Source organism: Paroedura picta, chromosome 12 (assembly GCF_049243985.1).
Source record: "Paroedura picta isolate Pp20150507F chromosome 12, Ppicta_v3.0, whole genome shotgun sequence".
NCBI classification, from domain to species: Eukaryota; Metazoa; Chordata; class Lepidosauria; order Squamata; family Gekkonidae; genus Paroedura; species Paroedura picta.
Genome location: NC_135380.1, coordinates 9,038,497 through 9,060,888, shown reverse-complemented (window position 1 = coordinate 9,060,888; position 22,392 = coordinate 9,038,497). Strand labels below are relative to the sequence as shown.

Genomic DNA, 22,392 nt, shown 5'->3' with positions numbered 1-22,392 from the left:
CTCCCAGCCACCTCCAGTCCAGGGTCTGAGGTGATCAAACCACCCTCTCCTCACTTCACTCTGAAAATGAAGGATTCTCTTTTTTTTAAAGAGCACTAAAATATCAATATATAACCCTGGAGCATTATAAAAAGAGTCTTTGGCTGTATTACCTAGCTCATTTCCTCACAGATAAAGTAAAAGGCATAAATCCACAGGGGTAGGAGCTACAGATTTACTTTTAAAAATAAAAGGAAGCTGGGATTTTAGATAACCTCCTAAGCCCACTGCTATTGATTTTAGTGCTTTTTTAAAAGGGGGGCTGCGATGCCACCGATGAAAGCACGTGTGGAAGAAAATAAACTCCACAAATGTCAAAAGGCACAGGGAGGGCAGACGTGAGGAACAAGCATGCCCAACCCAATTGCAATCCGTGCTGATTGATTCCCAAAAAAGTCAGGAGTAATTTGAGCATGCGGAAGAGTTCTGGACATCATCAACATTAATCTGGCTCTACACCAACTGCACAGGTCACTAATTTGCTTCTAAATTCAATTCAAGCTGCAAGAACAAGACTTTAAAAACATTTCCTAGCTTCAGACAGACATCCCCAAAAGACCACCTCCCTCCATTTGAATCCACATTCCAACTGTGGTGAAAATCAGATTCTGATTATAACTTCTCAATAAGCTGTAGTTTTTTGTGAATACAAGGAAGGCACCTTGTCCAGTAGCTGTTTCTACATTATAGGCCCATCCTCTGGAAGAGAGACAAAAACAGCCTTAATTGCCAGAGATTTTGTAAGGCTTTCCTCTTTCAATGGGACATTAATTATTTGAATATTAAGGTGCTTTTTATTGCTGCCTTTTGAAACAGTCTGTATTATTCAGTTGTTTTTACTGGAGTGTTTTGGATGGGTTTATATGTTATACAAGGAACGACACAAATTTCTTAAAACAAGTAAGCTGCCCACCTGTATGCAGTGTTGGGCCAAATCCAGTTGCCACTGAACTACCATCTCATAAATACATGGAGAAGTAGGAACTGTAATAGTAGGACTATCTAACAGGCTGCAGAGCCTGGATCCACAGACAGTACTAACAACAACAAGGTCCCCCAAAGACACCAGTTCCTGATCAAGACTCCACAATTATTAATGTATCTTCTATGTCCCAAAATACTGGACTTTAAGCAGCCTTGATAAAATTGCTAAGCATTCTTTAGCTTACCTATTCAATGCAAGGATAATTTAAGCAGAATGATACAGATTCAGTGGACAGTTACTCACCAGAAAGAAATGATCACATAAAAGACATTACATTACTTTTGATGTTCCCAGTAATGAGCTATTCCGAATCTGATTCACATTCAACTTCAGATACACACACTACACAACTAGAAACAGACCTGTCATACAGATTATGGGATATTCTGGGGACAGAGACTGGTTCATCAAGTGAAAGAAAAGCCACCAAATAAATCAACGGCAGAACTACATTTGATTTTTTTGACTTGAGTCATGTAAGTAGGCAGACAGAAACATTAGAAAATGCTATTTTCCCAGCAGGTTTTCAAATCCACTGCTGTAATTTATCTCATTTTCACAACTAAAATAGCAACTGAAGGATAGAATTTAGTAGCATAGCCAGTTGCTAACTATCCATACAAAAGCAGCAGGCTCAGACAAGAGAACTCTGATGCACTTCCACCCTGCCACTACTACGCAATCAAAAAATACTAGAAATTTAGAGGCCTCCCGAAATACACTGAACTGGAACAGCACTGAAATAAGGGGAAACGGCAAGCCACCACTAATTTACATAGCACCTTCTAGGCAGGACACACAGAAGCAGCTGAACTTGTCCAAGATATGAGAAAGGAAGTGCCCTACAGCTGAAAGAGATTTCAACAGGTGCAGGGATTAATCCCATCAGCAGGAAGTAATACTCAAATTCTTCACCAACATGGCCATGCCAAGAAATCCAATAGGGGCTTTACTTGGAATCCTTCACCCCAGCCTCAATGAACCTTCTCCCAACTGGGCAGCACAGCAGACAGCCTACTCAAGACAGCTCATTGTCACAGAAATCCCAAGACATTACAAACCCATTCATGAACCTGAAGAGTGAAGTGACTTGAATCAATCTTCAAGTGTTCAATAGAAATATGGCCACAACTATCTGGCAGAATTCCAAAGGACAAAATAAATGCGGGTATGCTTTGGCTCAAGAACAAAATAAATAAAGCAGCACTCAGGTAGGCTTCATGATCTCTGTGTAACATGGACCATTTTTTTAAAAGAAAATTCCCCCCCTGCAGAATTGCTATAAGGACAGGGGTGGCCACTGTGGCTCTCCAGGTGTCCACGGACTAATTACCATGAGCCCCTGCCAGCATGATGTAATTGTAGCCCATGGATATCTGGAGGGTCACAGTTCAGCCACCCCTGCTATAGGGATTGAAATGTGCTGCTGGGCTCTGAGGAACGACACTAACGATACATATACATGCTCCAGTCTGAAAAAAGCAAACGCAGTTCCAAGAATTACCTATACGCTACATTCCTCTTCCCTTGGCCAGCACAACTCAGCCAAAACAGAATAAAAATCTCTCAGGATTTTTTTCTATTATGCTGTTACTGTGGACTTGCTTTGAAAACCTGTGCATCTATTAGGAAAAACAAACCTATATTTCCTACACTCATGATACTCTGAAAAACCTTGAAGACAGCGCAGTGTGCAGCTTTTGAACGGAAATTTGTTAAGAATCAATCAAGTAGATGAGGCAGCCCCTGACAAAATAGATGATTTTCCCTACAAAGTTGCCTTCCAACATAAGCTCCCAGGCCCATCTGACACTCACATTTCTTGTTCCTGTGCCAAGAATGCAGAGGTCAGTTCTCATACTTACATGCACATACATACACACACACACAGAGGTAAAACAAAAGACTCAGATGGTTAACTCCAAAGTATGGTGAACCAAATTCCTAGCCTGCTACTGGTGCACCACTTCTTGAGCTCTAACTGAAGGCATTTTGTTTTTTATTCTAGAAAAAGGTCTGGCAAAAACCCAGCTTGATTCAAGCACACACTGCCAGCCCCTTTCCCTGTCAAGTAAGAAGCCTTACATATTTTGAGAGCTCTAAAATGCCCTCACAAACACAAGACCTAGTTATAAAACAGCCTTGTCATAAACGGGAGCAGGCTAAACATACCTATCTTTGGCTAAAGCCCTCGCATTGCAAATTTAGAGGTGACAGATGAATCTCTTGTCACTGCTTTACAAACTGGTTGCCTTTGGGAAATAATGCATTAACCACGTACCAGAAGAAGAAATAAACTGCTCAATCTCACACCAAACCCGAGACGCTAAAAAGCACAGTTACAAGAACAGCTGAGCTTGCAGATCAACAGAATCGAAGCCATGCAAGCCCTCGGGAAAGTGGGAAGCTACAGTATCCAAAGAGGTACAGGAAAAGACTTAGCCTTACACGTTATTGCCATAATATTTTCCTCAACGGTTTCAGCTGGAACTGAGGACTTAAAAAAAACAAATAGCCAGAGAATGAACATAGCCAAATCTGTTCCCAAAAGGAGAAATGAGGAAGTGGTCTGCTGGTTTGCATATTTCCCCACCACACCACAGAGATCATGAGGTCTGCATGTGTCCCACTTCACCTCCACTCTCAGTATCGATAATCATGACAGCCAGAGAAGGTAAGAGATTAATATAGACTAAGGATGGAGAGGGTGACTTACAATCCTCTCCCCCCCTCACTTCCCTGTCTTCCTTTGGCAACAAGGAGGAGAAATAAGGGGCTTTAGGGGGAGGTCAAACACCCCTAACTGAAGATGTCTAGTCCAAGGTGATGTTGCTGGTAAACACCACAAAGGGAGAGGGAGAGAGTGTGCCTGCTCAAAATGAGGGCTCGGAAAGACAGCCAATAGAGGACAGAGAGGAAGAAACCAAATGGGAGCATGGAGCCCAAAAAGCCACCCCCAGGAGTTGACAGGTGGGAAACCAAAAAATGCAAGGAAAGGCTTGCACAGACAGGCAAGGCGGTACCAATACTGAAAACGGTTAATGCAAGCATTTGGACACCATCCAAGCATTCGACACAAGACTTCCAAGGACTTGCTGCTTTGGGGGAAGAACGGAAGAGCTCCCCAGACTGCAAACCTGGAGGAAAGAACGGCCTTTCACTTACGCACACCTTGCGTGGCTTTGCTTCTTAGAAAAGGTTACCTTAAACAAAGCCCAGCTTGATGCTCCAAAAACGTACAGCTGGGGAAGAAACCACACTCCTCCCTTTCCTTTCTGGGCTTGGGAGAGGATCACAAAGACAACATCCCTGGCGCACATCTCTCAACACACCAAGGTCTGGGAGCCCCCTTCCTCCCCCCCCCCACGGGGGAACTCAGAGGGGCTTTGCCTGCAAGCAGCCAAAGGCTTCCACTGCGACAGCCCCCCAAGCAGCCAGGCAGGTATTCCCTTCCCTAAGTTTGGGGGGCAGCCGAGTGCCCAGGCGCCCACTTGGAGGGCACAGCACCCTCCCCCTCTCCAGGACAATAGTGCGGCGGCATCCTCCCTTAAAACAAAGCCCGAATCGACGCCGCACGGATCCGCACCCGGGGAAGAAGCCACACTCCGCCCTTGCCTTCCCTTCCCTTCCCAGGCTGGGTCGTCCCCGCCCGAGACAACCTCCCCGCCGGCGCCCGTTGTTCAGCACGCCAAGATCTCGCCCCCCCCCCAACCACAAGCACCTTGGAGGGGCTTCTCTCCCAAGCAGCGCAGCAGCCCACCCGCCAGCCAGCCAAAGCGCCCGGGGGCCACCAAGGGCCGCTGCGGGGCCGGAGGGACACCGAAGCAGCGCCCTGCCCGACGGATTGCGCCAACGGAGGAGCCCAGGTGAGGATGCCTCGGCGCCCACGGGAGGGGGGAGGGGGGGATGGGGAGGGGGGGCGGTTCTCCCCCTCCCCCCGCTTTCCCTCAGGGGGACCCTCACTCGCCCGCCCTCACCTCGATGTAGCCCGCCAGCGCGGCCCCCGGGCCGGTGAGGGCCAGAAGGAGGAGCAGCAGGGCCAGCCCCAGCCGCCCGGTGTCCGCCATCCCGTCGCCGACCGCCTCCGCCGCCGCCCAAGGAGCAACTGCTGCGCGAGCCTCGGCACCGGCGCCTTCGTCACGGAGGAGAGGGTTCGTGGGCGGGGCCGCGGGCGGAGGGGCGGGACTCCGCCGCCGAGCCACGCCCCGCCTGCCCGCCCGCCCGCCCGCGCGCCGGCTGGGGAAAGCGTTCCCCGAGGAACGGGAGGAGGCAGGCTGGCGGACGGCTCTCTCCGCCAATGGCAATGCGGGGGGGGGGGCGCCGCCCGCGCGAGCCCCGCCTTTCGGTGGCGTCCAATCGGGGGCGAGGGGATGGGGGGGACGGAGGAGCGCGCTTTGCGCAGGGGCTTGCGCGGGTCGCGGTTGGGAGGGATGGCTGGGCTGAGCGGGTTGGATGCAAAAATATTTGGTAGAGAGATAAATCCCCCAGGCTGGCTTCGTTTGGAGCAGGGGTAGTCAAGCTGTGGTCCCCTAGATGTCTATGGACTACAATTACCATGAAACCCTGCCAGTGTTTGCTGGAGGACCACAGGTTGATTACCCCTGGTTTGGAGTACTTTCTTGCTTTCGTAGGAAAGTTGGTTTTTTCTAATGACCTGTGTAAGACAGAGAGAGAGGGAGTGACTGTAGCCTACCTTGTAGGGGTGTGGGATGAGGGAGCTGTTTTGGGGTACTTCATCTTTTACTACCCGTAGGAGTCTTCAAGCGGCTTGCTAAGACCTTTCCCTTCCTCTGGGTGGTAGGTGGGGCTGCAAGAGTTCTGAGAGAACTACTCTGGGAGAACTGTGACTGGCCCAAGATCACTGGGCTGGCTGCATGTGGAGGAGTGGGGAATCAAATCCGGTTCTGCAGATTAGAAGCTGCCACTCTCAACCCAGTACACCAAGCTGGATGTAGAACTCAAGAATTGATGCAAAACAAATGGCTGCACAATTATTTGGATAGTCAAAACAGACTATTTGCTGCATTTATATCCTATTCTGTCTAATAGAGACTCAATTCTCAGATTTTGCATTTCAGCCTCTCAACAACCCTGTGGTGTTGGTTAAACCGAGAGTGTGCAACTGGCCCAGGGCCACCCTACAAATTTCCCTAGTAGAGGGGGGAATGAGAGGCCTTACAGCTAGACTATGCTGGCTCTCTTTGTGTGAAAAAAAATCCCTTTTATATAAAAGCTCTACCAAATGTTGTTAAGGCTCAGTTAATCTAATTAATAAATATCTGTTAAAGTCATTGATGGCTAAAATGCATTCTTTTTGTGGTTACATGTAAGTGTCATACTGGCTGGAACAGAGAAAGCATTTTAAGAGAAGAGGAGGAAATTGCCTTTGGGAAGATGGTGCTTACCATCTGCAATGTTTATGAATTTTATTTTAACCTGTGCTTAATTGAGGCCACTTTTTAAGACCATCAACAACTGTGTTTCTCCCACCACCACGGGTTAAACATTGCAGTGCTAATTATAATTTATTACATTTGTATCAGGTGCTCAGGAGACAAAGGGGTCATCTTGTTTTACATTTACAACATTCCTGGGAGAGACATCAGGCTGAGCTAATGAATGACATGGCACACAACCCTGCTCTAAATTCCACAGCTGAACAGGGACCTGAAAACAAGTTCAGTGGGGAGCAAAGGGTAGCCCGCCTCCAAGTGGTGGCAGGAGATCTGGGATTACAGGAGATCTTCTGAGATTACAACTGATCTCCAAGTGACAGAGACTAATTTCCGTGGGGGGGAAAGTCCACTTTGGAAGATTGACTTGAGCAGTGGTGGCCAAACTGTGACTCTCCAGATGTCCATGGATTACAAATCCCACGAGACTCTGCTACCACATGCTAGCAAGGGCCTCATGGGAATTGTAGTCCATGGACATCTGGAGAGCCACAGTTTGATCTCTCCTGCTCTGTGGCATTATACCCCATCAATCTCCCTTCCCAAACCCCTCCCTCTTCAAGTTCTACCATAAAGATCTCCAAATGTTTCCCTACTCTGGCAACCCTAATGGAGGGGCAGGGATTTGAACCCAGGTTCCTTTATCACACAATCCTCACTCACTATCTCATAAGTCATGAAAGAACAATTTTAATTTTAGTTCAAAGAAGACATGAATAAACCCAGCCACTCCCCCTGGAATCCCAGGTCCAGATAAATTATGTCCATTTACAGCATGGTTAAGAGTGCCGCTGTCTAATCTGGAGAGCCGGGTTTGATACCCCACTGCTCCACATGCGGCCAGCCAGATGACCTTAGGTGAACACAGTTCTCTCAGAGCTGTTCTCACAAAGCAGTTCTGTCAGAGCTCTTGCAGCCCCACCCACCTCACAGGATGTCTGTTGTGGGGAGAGGAAGGGAAGGCGATCGGAACAAAACCTAACTCTTCTTCTTGGATTCTGAACACAGCAAGGATTACTGGCCTCCAGCTGGAGCCTGGAGTTTTCCAGGAATTAAAGCTGATTTCCAGACTACAGGGACCAGTAGCCTCCTGAAGGAAATGGCTGCTTTGGAGGACAGACTCTGTAGCATTATATCTCCCCCTTCCCCCGGCTTCGACCCCAAACTCCAGGAATTTTCCATCCGGAGTTAGAAGCCTTAAACAAATAGAGAGGAGCAATCTGCCATTTATGACCTAACTAAGATTGCCAGTGTTGAGCACTGGGTGGAAAAATACCAGGAGATTGGGGGGAGGGATGGAACCCGGGGAGTAAAAGGCTTAGGGAGGGATTACAACAGCATAGAGCAGGGGTGGCCAAACGCCAGATGTCCATAGACTACAATTACCATGAGCCCCTGGCAGCATGCAAATGGCAATTGCAATGCATGGACATCTGGAGATCCACAGCTTGACCACGTCTGCCATGGAGTCCACTCTCCAAAGTAGCCATTTTCTGCAGGGCAACTAAGCTCTCTTGTATAAATCAAGTAAATTATTATTATTAATAATAATAACATTGGCACACTTCAAATACTGTTTCAGCTACAGTCAGCTGAAGTCTCAGTAACTCACCAGGAGTTACTTCCAAGTAAACATACTTAGGAACTGGCTGCAGACATCCTACCAACAGTTAGCATCTGGCAAGTAGAGAAATTGCTGCAGAATATTTTATGCAGAAGGCTGGGAAGTCCAGGGACTCGTCCAAAGGGGTTTAAGGCCCTGGATAATTTGCTTGTAGCAACCCGTTTCGGGGGCAGATCAATGAAACGTTCTCTCTCTTTCAGCTCTGCAGTGCTATTTGACTATGCCCTGGCATCCTAATTGCAAGTCTTTATGCCAGTGTATCCGCCTGCAGTGCCGTCAGAATGTCACGGAAATGCCAAGACGATGTCACGCTTTGCCACGCTGCCGTAGCACAGCGGTTGTCGGTGCAGTTCATCCTCCGTGTTTATTTGCCGGAGCAGCAAGACTTCAGGGCAGAGTTCAAGAAGCGCAGTAAAAAAGGGTGACGTCTAACATTGCCCTGGAGGGAACAAAGTCCTGGCCTGATCAAAGATCTTTAAAAGCAGCTGGAGACCCAGGAAACGGCAGAGTAAGCTTTTCTTTTCTTTTTTTTTTTTGCAGTGTGGAGAGAAGTCTAACAATCTTCTTATGCAGTCATCCCCAGTTTGCTGTCCACGGGCACCATGGCATCTGCCAGTCTGATTCCTGGCACCTGCTTGCTTCTTGAGTCTTGGGGATCAGATCCAAAGATTCTTGGACGGAAGGGTGGGGAAGGTCTCTCCCTACCAGTGGATTGGCAACCAAACCAGTGAGGTCATCTTGAGCAGTTGACATCAGTCACATGACCTCAGGTTGGCCATACAGGCAGTCCTTCTTAGAAATCTGGGGCTGCCAGCCTCAACCTGGCCCTGCCTCTTTCTGCAGAAACTGAAACCAACAGCATCTTTCCCCCAAAATGCAGAGCTGATATTGGGAAAGGAGGTGCTTCAGAAGAGCTTTTGCTTCTGCAGGGAGGAGCACCCATTTGGAAACAGATGCTTCCATCCTGGGAGGCTGCTTACCTTTTGAGCCCCTCCACATTTATGGATTCTCCCATTCCATATTAACTCAAAAGGACAAGTCTATGTCACCGCAACTTTTATTTCCTGTCTTCCTAGCTCATCTTTCTTACTGAGACTCAAGGCAGGTTACGCAGAAAAGAATGTAATCAGATCGCATGAGTCATCTAATAAGCAATGCGATAAGCCTTTAAGATGACCTCTTTGTTTTCTTGTCTTGAAAAAAAGAAAAAAGGAACCTTTTCAGGTAAATAGGACCATTCTCCCTAACCCCAGAGCAGACATTTTGTTCTTTCTGTGCTTTTCAAGTTTCCTTCCACCAGTTATAAAGGCATTTACAAACAATTCAAGAATGACTCTTTGTAAAAATGGTTGTAAAATGATTGTGCAATAAATTAATGACAGGCGTGCTTGCTGTTAAAGGGAATGTCCGTTTGTTGGCTATAATGAAATATATATATATATATATATTTAAGAAGAAATGGAACAAGACTGATTTCAATGCAACGGGTGTGTTTTAAGTGCTGAGTCTCCTCTGACTTATGGAGACCCTACGAATTAATGGGGAGGGAAGGTGGAATGGTATTGTTCGATCTCATCAGATCTTGGAAGCTAAACAGGGTCAACATTTGGAGGGGAGACTACCAAGGAAGACTCTGCAGAAAGACACAATGGCAAACCTTCTCACTCACCTTGAAAGCCCCGCACTGTGGTCACAGAATCACAGAATCATAGAGTTGGAAGGGGCCACACAGGCCATCTAGTCCAACCCCCTGCTCAACACAGGATCAGCCCAAAGCATCCTAAAGCATCCAAGAAAGGTGTGTATCCAACCTTTGCTTGAAGACTGCCAGTGAGGGGGAGCTCACCACCTCCTTAGGCAACCTATTCCACTACTCTGACTGTGACTCTGTCACCATGAGTCAGTTGTGACTTGAAGGCCCTTTATACCCAGACACACAAATTAATGACTTATCATTAACAACCCTGCTCACGTCTTGCAAACTGACTGCAGGCCATGTCATTCTTGAGTCAGTCAATTCATCTCATCTTGGATCTCCCTCTTTTCCTGCTGCTTTTGACTTCTCCTGGTGTTATTGTCTTTTCCAAGAATTTTGCCTTCTCATAATGTGATCAAAGTATGATAACTTCAGTTAGAAATTTGAGCTTCTGGGGAGGGGGTGTTCAGTTTTAATTCAATCTAGAGCCAGTTTATTTGTCTTTTGGGTGGCCCATCGTATCCCTAAACCTCTCCGACATGTCAAACGTTGTGTGACATCTCTAAGAAATGTTTGCAGAAAGCCATACTCCCCCTTTTAAAAAACCTATTAAAAGCTGTTGCTTATGAGCATTGATTTTTAAACGGTGCTGTGGTTTTGGCTTTCCCACATGATTTTTAATACAGTTATCAATGGATTTTCCGCAAATGCAGTTTCCAAGTCAGTTCTTGCAGGGTTTATCAATAAGGTTATCTGAGACAGATCTGGTTGCATAAGAACTACTCCATTTATCATCTCCAGGGCCAAAGTTCAATGAGGGGGCACTTGATACAGTCTAGACAGGAAAAGGCTTCTATCAATTTGCATTTCAGAGTACAGATTGTGAAACTAGAATGGGGAGAGCCTGGAAGCTAAAAGCATTCCAGAGGGGAAGACAGGTGTTAGGTGGGAGTATGGCACGGGGCTACAAACTGAAGAGCCATTGCACCAATCCAGAATTTGAAGAAGAAGGACAGCTGGTTTTCATATCCCGCTTTTCACTACCCGAAGGAATCTCAAAGCAGCTTATGATTGCCTTCCCGTCCTCTCCCCACAACAGATACCCTTTGAAGTAGGTGGGGTTGAGAGAGCTCTATCAGAACTGCACTGTGAGAACAGCTCCAACAATCCAAGGTCACCCTGCTGGCTGCATGTGTAGAAACAGAAGAAGAAGAACAAAATAGTAGCCAGCCCAGAGTGGTTCAGTTCACAAATCATCTGAAAATATTTCCGTGCTTTACTTCCTGTGCTGTGGGAGTGGCTTGGTGATGTCATATTAAGTGGGAGTGTCTTAGTGATGTAACTTCTGGTGACATGTGACTGACAGGGAGGTGTGTCCTGTTGACTTTACTTCTGGGGGTTCTCAAAGCTTGAAGGAGTTTCTCATCAGTAAAAAAGTTGAGAAAGGCTGCTTCAGGCTGATCCTGTATTAAGTAGGGGGTTGGACTAGATGGCCTCTACATCCCCTTCCATATCTATGATTCTATGTAAACCATTTCCTTGGCTGTAACTGTCACAGGATCTTAGAAACATAGAAACTTCCAGGATCATCTAGTGCAGCCCTTGCAGAATGCAAGAAACTCACAACTACCTGCCCACCACAGTGACCCCAATTCCATGCCCAGATGATGCCCCCCCCCCCAAAAAAAAACAGAATCTATGGCCAGTCTGGCCTGGAGGAAATTTGCCTCCCAACCCCAAAGTGGCAATTGGCATTTCCCTGGGCATACAAGAAAGGGGCTCAAGAGCCAAGCATGAACACAGTCCCTTCTTCCCATTCATTTACAATCTGCCTAATTTCACAGAATCAGCATTGCTGTCAGATGGCCGTCTCACCACTGCTTAAAAACTTCCAAGGAAGGAGAACCCACCGCCTCCCGAGGAAGCCTGTTCCACTGAGGAACCGCTCTAACTGCCAGGAACTTCTTCCGGGTGTTAAGCAGAAAATTCTTTTGATTTAATTTCATCCCACTGGTTCAGGCCCCACCCTCTGGGGCAAAACAATTCTGCTCCGTCCTTTCTGTGACAGCCTTTCAAGTGCTTGAAGATGGCTATCATATCACCTCTTAAAAGATGGCTATCATATCACCTTCATTCCTGTCGAGAGAACTGAATGGGTCCTGAGGCTGCGGAAGCAAAGCACCCACGTTCTAAACGGGTATCTTCTGCAAGACGACGCAGCCACTTGAGATATCAATTTGACTCATAGGAGGGAAGATGTTCCCTCCGGGAATGTTAACGATAGAGTCAATCATGAAGAAGGTTGAGCAGATTGCACTTCATTCCGGCAAAGTCACTGGGGCCAACAAGCTGAGCATGGGTCGCTTGTTACTGGCGCCTTGTGCCACAGGGACAGACTGCGGTAGGTCTCCGCTCCCTTTGCGAGAACTCCAGTTTGAAGGGATGCAATCAGGCGAGCGTTCGCACCGTAATTTTAGATGAGCACTTTAATTAGACTCCTGATTGAATATAGAAATGGGAGATGATATCATCGGTAATAAACCGAGCTTGCTAGACAGTTCGTAGAGGGAGCCAAAAGTTTCTTTCACCACGGGCTGTGCCGAACTTCAAACACTGGGCCCATAAAGAAGCATGGATCAACAGCCTAATATTAAAGTGTCTGTCATACTGATGGGTACATTAAGTAATGCAAAAGACTTCTATCCTGGTTCCAATCCTGGGCATTCTCATAAATGAGGTTTATTAGAACGCCCACTGATATTCACCCCCACCAGTCTATATATATTTACAATACAAGTAGTAAGGATGGATCGGATTGTTTGGATCAGTACTGCTAGCAGAATCCTCCAACGCTAAGGAGGCTCTGCCTGCCAGAGAAAAGCACCTCTGCTAGCAGAAGAGATGAACCACAGGATTCGTCTCCCTCCATCTAACTTCTGCTGGTTTAGGTAAATTGAATGATTTTCAGAGAAGGGCCAAGAAATCTAAATCCTTGCTTTTTTGTCATATGGGGCTTTCCCAGACTTTGCCAGCTTTGCTTTGGGAAATGACTGAAGATTTGGGGGGTGGAGTCTGTGGAGGGGAGCGTTGGGGGACGGGAGGACTTCAGTAAGTTACGATTTCACAGAATCCACCCTCCCAAACTCTGTAGTCTGGAGATTTGTTGTAGCAGCAGGAGACCTCCAGGTCCCACTCTGAATGGGAAGCAAACAGGAACGGCTTGTCAAGATAGCTTAGAAGCGGAGAAGACGAAGATGCTGACAAAAACAGAATCATGCTGGACTTCACTTTGGGATTTTAGGACAAAGTTCAGGTGACTAACAATAGGCGGATATGATCTAACTAAAGGAAATGCTGCGGAAACTTCTCTCAGGAAACCGAGAAAGCGCGTGCTTACAGCGACCAGGCACGGGGCTGGATTTCTATGGAATGTCACAAGCAGTAGAGAAGTGACTCACTTCCAAAACCAGTTCCTGAGCAATGCAACAGCGTTTAAAAGGGTCGCCAGTCCCACATTCAGGAATATCTGCAGGTCGGAGGGTTGAGCCTGGGAGAGTCAGGTTTAGGGAGGAGAGGGACCTCGATAGGGCACCGTCCCACGCAGGACACCTTCCAAAGTAGTCCTTTTTCTCCAGGAGAAATGAAATTAATGCTCTAAACGTGGATTTCAAAACCATTTGAAGCAAATACACCTTGCTTGTGATTCACAGCAACCACCTGGAAGTTGGCAGACCCACCCGTTAATGCAGGGGTAGTCAACCTGTGGTCCTCCAGATGTCCATGAACTACAATTCCCATGAGCCCCTGCCATGCTGGCAGGGGCTCATGGGAATTGTAGTCCATGGACATCTGGAGGACCACAGGTTGACTACCCCTGCTTTAATGCACTAGGATCTGGGAGGGCCACGTTCAAATGCCCACTCTGCCATAAAGATGGGGTTGACAACCTCCAGGTGAAGCCTGGAGGTCTCCTGGAATTCCAGCCAGTTTCCAGACTACAGAGATCAATTCTCCACTGAAGAAAAGAACAGCTTTAGAGGGTAGGCTTGATGGCATTACGTCCTGTTTGCCCCAATTCATGCCCTTTCTAAGCTCCAACCCCCCAAATCTGCAGGTATTTCTCAGCCCAGAGCTGGCAACCCTATGTTGCATGAAAGGCCTTGTGCCATTCACTTCCTCTCAGTCTAATCTACTCACAGGATATTTGGGAGGGAAGAGAAAATGGGAAAAGGTACAATGCCCTGGGCTCTTTAAGAGAAGAACGGCATTATAATGCACTCCATAAATAAGCTGGCCAGCTCCAGGAATATCTAGTCACATAAAATTTCCGTCGGCATTGTGTCTGGTTTGCCTGTAAATGAGTTTGTTTGCCTATTAGGCCACCTGCACATCCTTGGAAAACCCAGACAGGAGCGGAGAGCACAACAGAAAAGCTCTGGAGAGAAGCCAAGTGGTCCTGATGTATTTTCTGCTGAACTGCAGTGAGGGATCAAATGACCCAAAGACATAAACTGCATCTGGAATGTTAATGAGGATGCGGTCTAAAAATGGACGAAATCATGCCTCGCAGACTGCAGTGACAGGGAAAGTAACTGGTAGAGATTTGGGGGGAGACGCTGACGGTGCATGTCAGGAATTGAGGCCGCCACAGCGGTTCCACTGGGTGACCTGATTTAGGTAAGGGATTGGGCCTTTGTTTCCCGACACCCAGCTTTGGCACAAGAAGATGGGGTGACCACTTGGGGAATGAGATACATCAGCCAGGAAAGCTTCTGTACATGAACAGGCTAGAATGGAAAAAAAACCCTAGAGTCCAATACAGTCTGCTGAATGCTGAAAAGGAAGATCGGATGGAGGTGGGGATGTGTAAATATGTGATGTTCTCAATGCTGTTTCTGGCACAACTTGAGCTGCCAAATTCACGTTGGGAAATTCCTGATTTGGGGTTGGAGTTTGGAGAGGGCAGTGTGGTGTAATGCCGGCGAGTCCTCCTTATAGAGACGCCGATTCCTTCAGGGTAACTGATCTCTGATATCTGGAGATCAGTTATAATCCTGCAAGATCTGCAGGCTGAATTGGAAGCCTATGCCCCATGGCCTTCATTTTTGGTTTGTTTATCCTGTTACTGAGTGGTCACCCATTGGTCTCCTTGGTGACTGGCACGTCACTCACCCTGTTCCCTAGAACTGCATGAGGAACACCTCCCCACCCTTCCCAACATTTTGTTCCTCAATTCTGCTCAAAGCATTATACTCCACTGAGTATAGTGCTTCAGTACTGCTATGGTAACCTGGATAGGTTTATTGCCACACCCCAGGCTGGGGGGGGGCATGCTCATGGTTTTCTAGCTTTCTCCCACTTAGACTTCTGACACTGCCTAATTGCTGAAAGGGGGTGCTTGATGCCCGACTATTCTCTGTAGGTCTATGTTCTTTTTCTTCCTTCTGGACTTGGGAGCTCCTAGGGCTATGGTTTTCAACCTGGGGGTCGGGACCTCTTTGGGGGTCGAACAACCCTTTCACGGGGATTGTGGCAAGGCAAGCAGCTTGGCCGGGGGGGGGTGCCACCATCCACACAACAGCCTTTCGGGGTAGATCAAGATCAGGGGTAGTCAAAGTGCGGCCCTCCAGATGTCCATGGATTACAATTCCCATGAGCCCCTGCCAGCAAATGCTGGCAGGGGCTCCTGGGAATTGTAGTCCATGGACATCTGGAGGGCTGCACTTTGACTACCTCTGATCAAGATAGAGCCTGGGGAGGACAGGGACTTCAGTGGGATAACGTGCCGCACACCCCATTTTGCAAAGCATCCCTTTTCTCCAGGGGAGCACATCTCTGTAATCTGGAGATGAGCAGTAATTCTGGGGGCCGGCAACGTGAGGAGTATCCCTGAAAGGACAAGCGCTGCACCTCATCTGGATTTCTATTTTGACGTATTTTGTTCTTCTCGAGGTCGTTGTCATCTGCAAATGTCTTCCTTGAGGACACCCAATCACAGACGATGTTTGGGTGGCCGCCTGAATTACTGAAATTTGTCGCAAGATTCGCTCCAGCGACGGTTCTGGGTTATAATTTGTAGGTAGGAATGCTTCGCGCGGAGGAGCTGGGTCATTGACCGCGAGGACAGCGTAACATTATAAATGATCGCGTAATGACAATGCCAGGTAATAAAAGGAGCTCTCGAATGTGTAGGTTGTCAGGGAAGGAAGGGGACAGCGTGATAATCACATTTTAAAAATGCATTGGGAGTGATAGAGGCTGAGCCGTACCCCGAAGGCACAGGCAAAGAGAACAAAATGGCTAAAGAAGGAAGCTGGCTGTAGTTGTCAGAAGAGGAGAGTTGACCAGGATTTTTTTTTAATGTTGGCGTTCATTAGGTTGTCAGCTCTGGATAATGAAATTCCAGGAGATGTGGGGGGGAGGGGGGGGAGCCTGAGGAGCGCAGGGTTTAGGGAGAGGAGAAGACAAGAGACCAGACCTCATTATAATGCCAGAGAGTTAATTCTCCAAAGCAGCCATTTTAAAACTGGTTCTAATTCCAAGAAATCTCCAGCTTACCACTTGGAAACGGGAAACCCTTAATTCACATGAGTCCAGCTTAAGCATGCTTACTCAGAAGTCAGTGCCACATTGTACTTTGGGATTTATTCCCCGGTATAGAAATGCTATAGGACTGCTGCCTTCTTTCGTAGGCGATTAAACTCACCGGGTCATTTCTTGGGAGGTTTTCTTCAGGCTGAATCCTGGCAACCACAAGTTCCCAGATCTATGTTGTTGGGGCGGGATGGGGCAATGGAGGGCAGTGGCAAGCGTACTGGCACAAGACCCAAGAGGTATAGGCTCGAGCCCCACCCAGCATGGCCACCAAAGGCCAAGGGGCATGCTACAAATCCATGGTGGGGCAGACCCCGCCAATCCCCCAAGAGTCTCCAAAATTACAATTGATATCCCAGACTACAGACGTCAGTTCCTCTGGAGGGTGGACTTTCTGGCATCGTATCCTGCTGTCCCCACCTACCCAGCCCAGGTCCCACCACCAAATGTCCAGGTATTTTCCAACCCAGAACTGACAACCCTATTGATGACCTTGGTCCGTTCACATATTCTCAGCCTAATTTACCCCACAGGGAGCACAGTGTGAGTCACTTGGAAAGCAAGGTGGGCGTACGCTAGCATGGTGTAGTGGTTAAGAGTGGCAGCTGCTAACCTCGTGAGCCAGGTTTGATTCCCCGCTCCTCCACATGCAGCCACCTGGGTGACCTTGGGCTCATCACAGCCCTGATAGGGCTGTTCTGACTGAGCAGCCCTGTCAGAACACTCTCACCCTCACCTACCTCACAGGGAGAAGAAGGGGAAGCAATTGTAAGCCGCTTTGAGACTCCTTCAGGCAGGGAAAAGCGGAGTACAAAAACCAACTCTTCTTCTTCTTCTTCTACACATGGAGCAAATCAACATTTTAAAAATCGCTTGGGAAGAAAACCATGGGGATGAAACCCTTTATCTTCTTTACACAGCTCTGGCGCAGTAGACAGTTTCGGTGGAGGAGGAGAGACTCTTACACTGATTTTATTGAGCCCCCTGACTTTTCAAGGCTACTTTTCTTCCATTTTGCTTCCCCTTCTCAAAAGCGTCACATTAATCTGGCTTTTGAGCTGACAATATCAGGCGGGTATTTTCAATTAAAATATTCTCAAATGCTAATAGCGGCTTACGTTATCTATTACCGTGATGGATTGCGATGGTCCAGGCGCTCTGTGAGCTTTGGCAGACCTGGGGCTGCTTCCTTATTCTTATGTATGACGTGACCAGGAGAACTCGTAATACTTTTGAAAAATAACACAAAGAGCTCGGGAGGTTCGGGGGGGGGGGGGCACAGCTCCGCCAGAAGAAGCCACGTGGTGGGGCCTTCCAATGAGCTATAATGCATGCAACATCAAGATACCACTTAGCAAAATCATGACTGGCTTGCTAATGAGATGAAAAGGCTTGCTTCGCTCCCTGTGCATTTCCTCAGGAAGTCACTCAATGATCCCCAGCAGGGGTTGCTAACCTCAGGTGGTGCATGGAGATCTCCCGGAATTACAATTGCTCTCCAAACCACAGAGAGCTGGAGAAAATGGCTGCTTTGCAGAGTGGGCTTGGGGGTCCCCCCTCCCTCAAACCCCGTCCTCCTCAGGCTCCAACCAGACTTGCCCACTCTGTCCTCAGCCAAAGGCGCAATTCATTCTGACAACACCAGAGAAAGACGTTTGCATACGTGCAGCTAAAATCTAAAAAAGAAAAAAAGAAAAACTTTGGAAGCTTCTTATATTTAGTTCCTTTCCCCCTGTGTGTATTTCTTCCTTCTGGTCTAGAAATTTGGGTTCCTAGAATGAACCGTAGTTTGTGCTTCTGATGCACCAACAAATGTGTTTCATTCATTCATTCATTCATTCATTCATTCATTCATTCATTCATTCATTCATTCATTCATTCATTCATTCATCCTTTTATTCTCCTTTGGGGGCTCACAACATAATATAACATTACATAATCAAAAATTACATATCAAACTTGATTTAGTTAATTATTAAAACTAACACATAAAAAACAACAGTTTCAAGAAGGGCCACCTCCTTCTCTTTAGAGCAGGGGTAGTCAAACTGCGGCCCTCCAGATGTCCATGGACTACAATTCCCACGAGCCCCTGCCAGCATTCGTTTGACTACTCCTGCTTTAGAGAGAGGGGCATATGAAATGCATCTCTACTGGTCGATAGGTGGGTGTTTGGAGCGTTTCATGTAGAGTCCAGACAGTTGTTGGTGTTCTGCAGGCCTCAGCTCTGTCTTGCAGGCCTTATAGAACTGTCTAAGGCAGGGGTAGTCAAACTGCGGCCCTCCAGATGTCCGTGGACTACAATTCCCAGGAGCCCCTGCCAGCGAATGCTGCCAGGGGCTCCTGGGAATTGTAGTCCACGGACATCTGGAGGGCCGCAGTTTGACTGCCCCTGGTCTAAGGTCCCTCAGGGCCCTGATCTCGGTAGGCAGAGCGTTCCATCAGGTGTTGTTAGAAGAAAGAAAGATAAACCCACATATCACCCTGGGTTTCTTGGTGGGAGGAGGAGAGCCAGCTTGGTGCAATGGTTAGGAGGGCGGACTTCTAATCTGGCAAGCCGGGTTTGATTCCCCGCTCCCCCACATGCAGCCAGCTGGGTGACCTTGGGCTTCCCACAGCATTGATAAAACTGTTCTGACTGAGCAGTAATATCAGGGCTCTCTCAGCCTCACTTCCCTCACAGGGTGTCTGTTGTGGGGAGAGGAAAGGGAAGGTGACTGTAAGTCGCTTTGAGACTCCTTTGGGTAGAGAGAAGCAGTATATAAGAACCAACTCTTCTTCTTCTTCTTCTTCATATAAACACAAGTGAACCAAGACAACCCTACAAGCTGTCTGTTGCTGAGACGTGAGGCCATTTTCTACAAAAGGGCCCGAGGAAGTGGGGGGGGGGGACGACGTGCTGCTGCTGCTTTTGCTTCCACCCTCTTTGGGGAAATATAAACCCTCCAGCTCTGATTCAGCGGCTGTCCATTCAGACATGATGGAGCTAACCTGTGCCGACAAGCCTCTTTTTTCATTGCGGCTGGCTGAAGCCACCTTTTTATTGCTCCTCATCACTTGTTTGTGGGCTTACTCATTTTGTGAGCAGCAGGGCGTGAAAAACTATAATGGGTGACACACAGGAACATTCTTAAAACACTAATCATTCCCAAACATCCATTGTTTGCGAGTGAGTGCAAAGATTGTCACGAACGATTGCGAGGGATTTATCGATGAGCCCTTTCCCCATTTTTTATCTCTTTTCTGAAGTTCCCTCCAAAGCGGGGAAATGGGTCTTGATTTACTTTGTAGACTATCACCTTTGGTAGGCATGACCCGGATCCTGTTAATCTCCGTGGTCCCTTTTCCTTGTCAATTTCCCCGCCTTTCAGGGAGATTTTGTTAGAGATGAGAATTTGTCAGGGGTGTGTGATTTTTAAATCCCCGAGAAGGTGGGGGTGGGGGTGGACTGGATGACCCTTTGTGGTCTCGTATAGCTCTGCATGATTCTGATTCTGGATATCTTCTGCCTTTCATTTTAGGGCAAGCGCATACATGAAGCTACTTCGACTGAGTCTGTCTAGCCCAGCGGTTCTCAACCTGGGGGTCGAGACCCCTTTGGGAGTCGAACAACTCTTTCACAGGGGTCGTGGCAGGGCAGGCTGCTTGGCTGGGGGGGGGCACCATCCACACAACAGCCTTGCGGGGTAGATTGAGATAAAGCGTTCATCTGTCTGGAGCAGCAGAAAAGAGTGAGATCGGCATGGTGGGACAAGAGGCAGAACTGAACTGAGAAACCCCGGGGGGAAAAACCATTTATATGCAATCATGAACAATGGATCTTCACACCATTGGTCAGTTTCGGTTTAATTTCTGTGAAAGAACCCTTGCATAATTTTATGGTTGGGGGTCACCACAGCACGAGGAACTGTTTTAATGGGTCGTGGCATTAGGAAGGTTGAGAACCATGGGTCTAGCCTGGGTCTCAGGTCTGGATCTTTCGCATCTTCTGCTGACCAATCCTTTTAACTGGAGATGCTGGGGGCCAATGCTGGGACCTTCTGCATGCCGAGGAGGTACTCTTCACAGCTTGTCTCCTCGTTTCAAGAGGAGCAGTGCCGTGCTTAACAGAGCTGCTCCCAAAGTCCCTCAATCAGTTGAATCAGCAGTGAACCCTTTGGACAGCAGCTGCCGGCCTCTGTTCTCCCAGCTGAGCTATCATAGTTGGGCAGGACTACGCTTTATGTGTTTACAGAGTCACCCTCGGCTTTCAGAGGCCACTTACCTTGGTTAAGGGAAACCCAACACAGCTGGCAACTAACATAGGAGGCACCCTGAATAAGTAAAGCTGGGCTACAGACTTCAGGGTCAGTAATAGTGTTTGCCAGCCGGGTGGAGCCAACTGTACCATCAAGCAGTGCTTGGGAAATGCAGTTGAGAGACAGGGCTTAAAGGCACTTCTGGTTGGGTGAAGGGGTAGAGGGGAGGAGCAAGCCAGGGGAGGAGTCTGGAAGGGCAAAAGACCGGCAGCAGCCCAAAGAGGATGAAGCATACCTGCTCAAGCAGTGCGGAAAAGCAGGGTGTGTATATCTTCACTGGAGGAAAGTTTACAGCAGAGTAGCAGTCATGCAGTGTCAGCTCTGGGTTGAGAAATACCTGGACATTCTAGGGGGATGGAACTTGGGGAGGGTGGAATTTGGAGTGGGGAGGAGACTTTATATAATGCCCTTTTCTCCAAGGGAGGTGATCTGGATTGCTTGGAGATCAGTGCTAACAGCGGGAGATCTCTAGGTGCCACCTTGAGGTTGGCAATCCTAGTAACACAGCCTTGACCTGGGAATCGCACAAAGTGATGTGGGTGGAGAAGATTCAGCCAGAGGCTTTCAAACTGCTACACAGAGACCAGTCCTGATTGTTTCCTGTAGACAAAGAAAGCAAAATGAGAGCTGGCCTTTGAAAGCAGGAATACAAAGGGCTGGCTTATACTGAAACATGGACCCTAGGCCCATCAGAGTCAGTACTGCCTACACAGACTGGCTGTGGGTCTCCAGGGTCTCAGGCAGAGGTCTTCTAAACACTGGGGATGAAATCTGGGACCTTTGGCATGCAAAGCAGATGGTCTAACAGTGAGCCATGGCCTCCCCCATAAAGAAGCTAACAAGGGGAAGCGTGTGGGTCTGAGATGAAGTTGCCAGTGGAGGAAAGAAGTCCCTACAGATTTGGAGTTTCCTCAGAAGATGTTCTTCTGAGATTTTTCCAAAGATGAATCAGCCCCAGAGTCATCGGAGGTTCCTCAAAGCCCATGATGACATCCTGGTGTTGACTCCTCCTCACTTTCGTTCATATCTTGTCTTGAAATGCACCAAAGGACAAATGTAACCCTTTTTGGGCATGCTGAGTTCTCTATAGCAACACCAGCTGACAAGTTTGTACAACGTTCGTGACATGCAGTTCTTATGCACTTCCGCCTGCGGGGTTTTTGGTAACGAGTTGCTTGCGATTCGCCCTCTGAGGATACCCAGAGTCGCAGAGAAAACAGCCTGCTGTAGAAGCAGAATGAAAAAGGAGCTGCAGTTTAAGATTTAAGGCCAGAATTGCTCAGAAGAGCACTTTTATAAAAGGAATTAGGGTGAAGTGTAATGGAACGGAGTGCTTTAGTGAGAGAGTATGAGTGTAAATTATTCTACTGTTTAATGTATGTGTTGTCTTACTCTTATATCATGGTTTCTATGTTTGTAATTACATTTTTGCCCTGTTTGTGACATGTCTGATATTCCTGGGGGGGGGGGGGTTGTGTGCAAGTTTTTGTCACCCTTGTTGCTTGTTGGACATATTGTTCTCTTTGGCTGTATTGTCTTCAGCTGTGTCGTGTGTCTTGAATCTCATTGAGAATGGTGAGCTATAAATAATTTTTTTAAAAAAAATGAAAATCGATTCTTGTTCTGAAGCAAGAGGACTAAATTTGAGCCCAGTGGCTCTCCAAATGTCCATGGACACACCAGGTTTGAATTCCTGCTCGACT

The 22,392-nt window shown here is 47.7% G+C and overlaps 1 protein-coding gene across 4 annotated transcripts in view; it reads right to left on the bottom strand.

Annotated features, from left to right (window-relative positions):
* APLP2 (amyloid beta precursor like protein 2) overlaps positions 1-5,227 on the bottom strand; it is a 67,428-nt gene extending 62,201 nt beyond the window's left edge. For all 4 annotated transcript variants that reach the window (XM_077306538.1, XM_077306539.1, XM_077306540.1 and 1 more), the window contains exon 1: positions 5,002-5,227. In XM_077306538.1, coding sequence (XP_077162653.1) covers positions 5,002-5,091 — 90 coding nt within the window. In that variant the 5' untranslated portion in view covers positions 5,092-5,227. The remainder of the gene's footprint in view (positions 1-5,001) is intronic.
* Between the last annotated feature and the right edge of the window lie 17,165 nt (positions 5,228-22,392).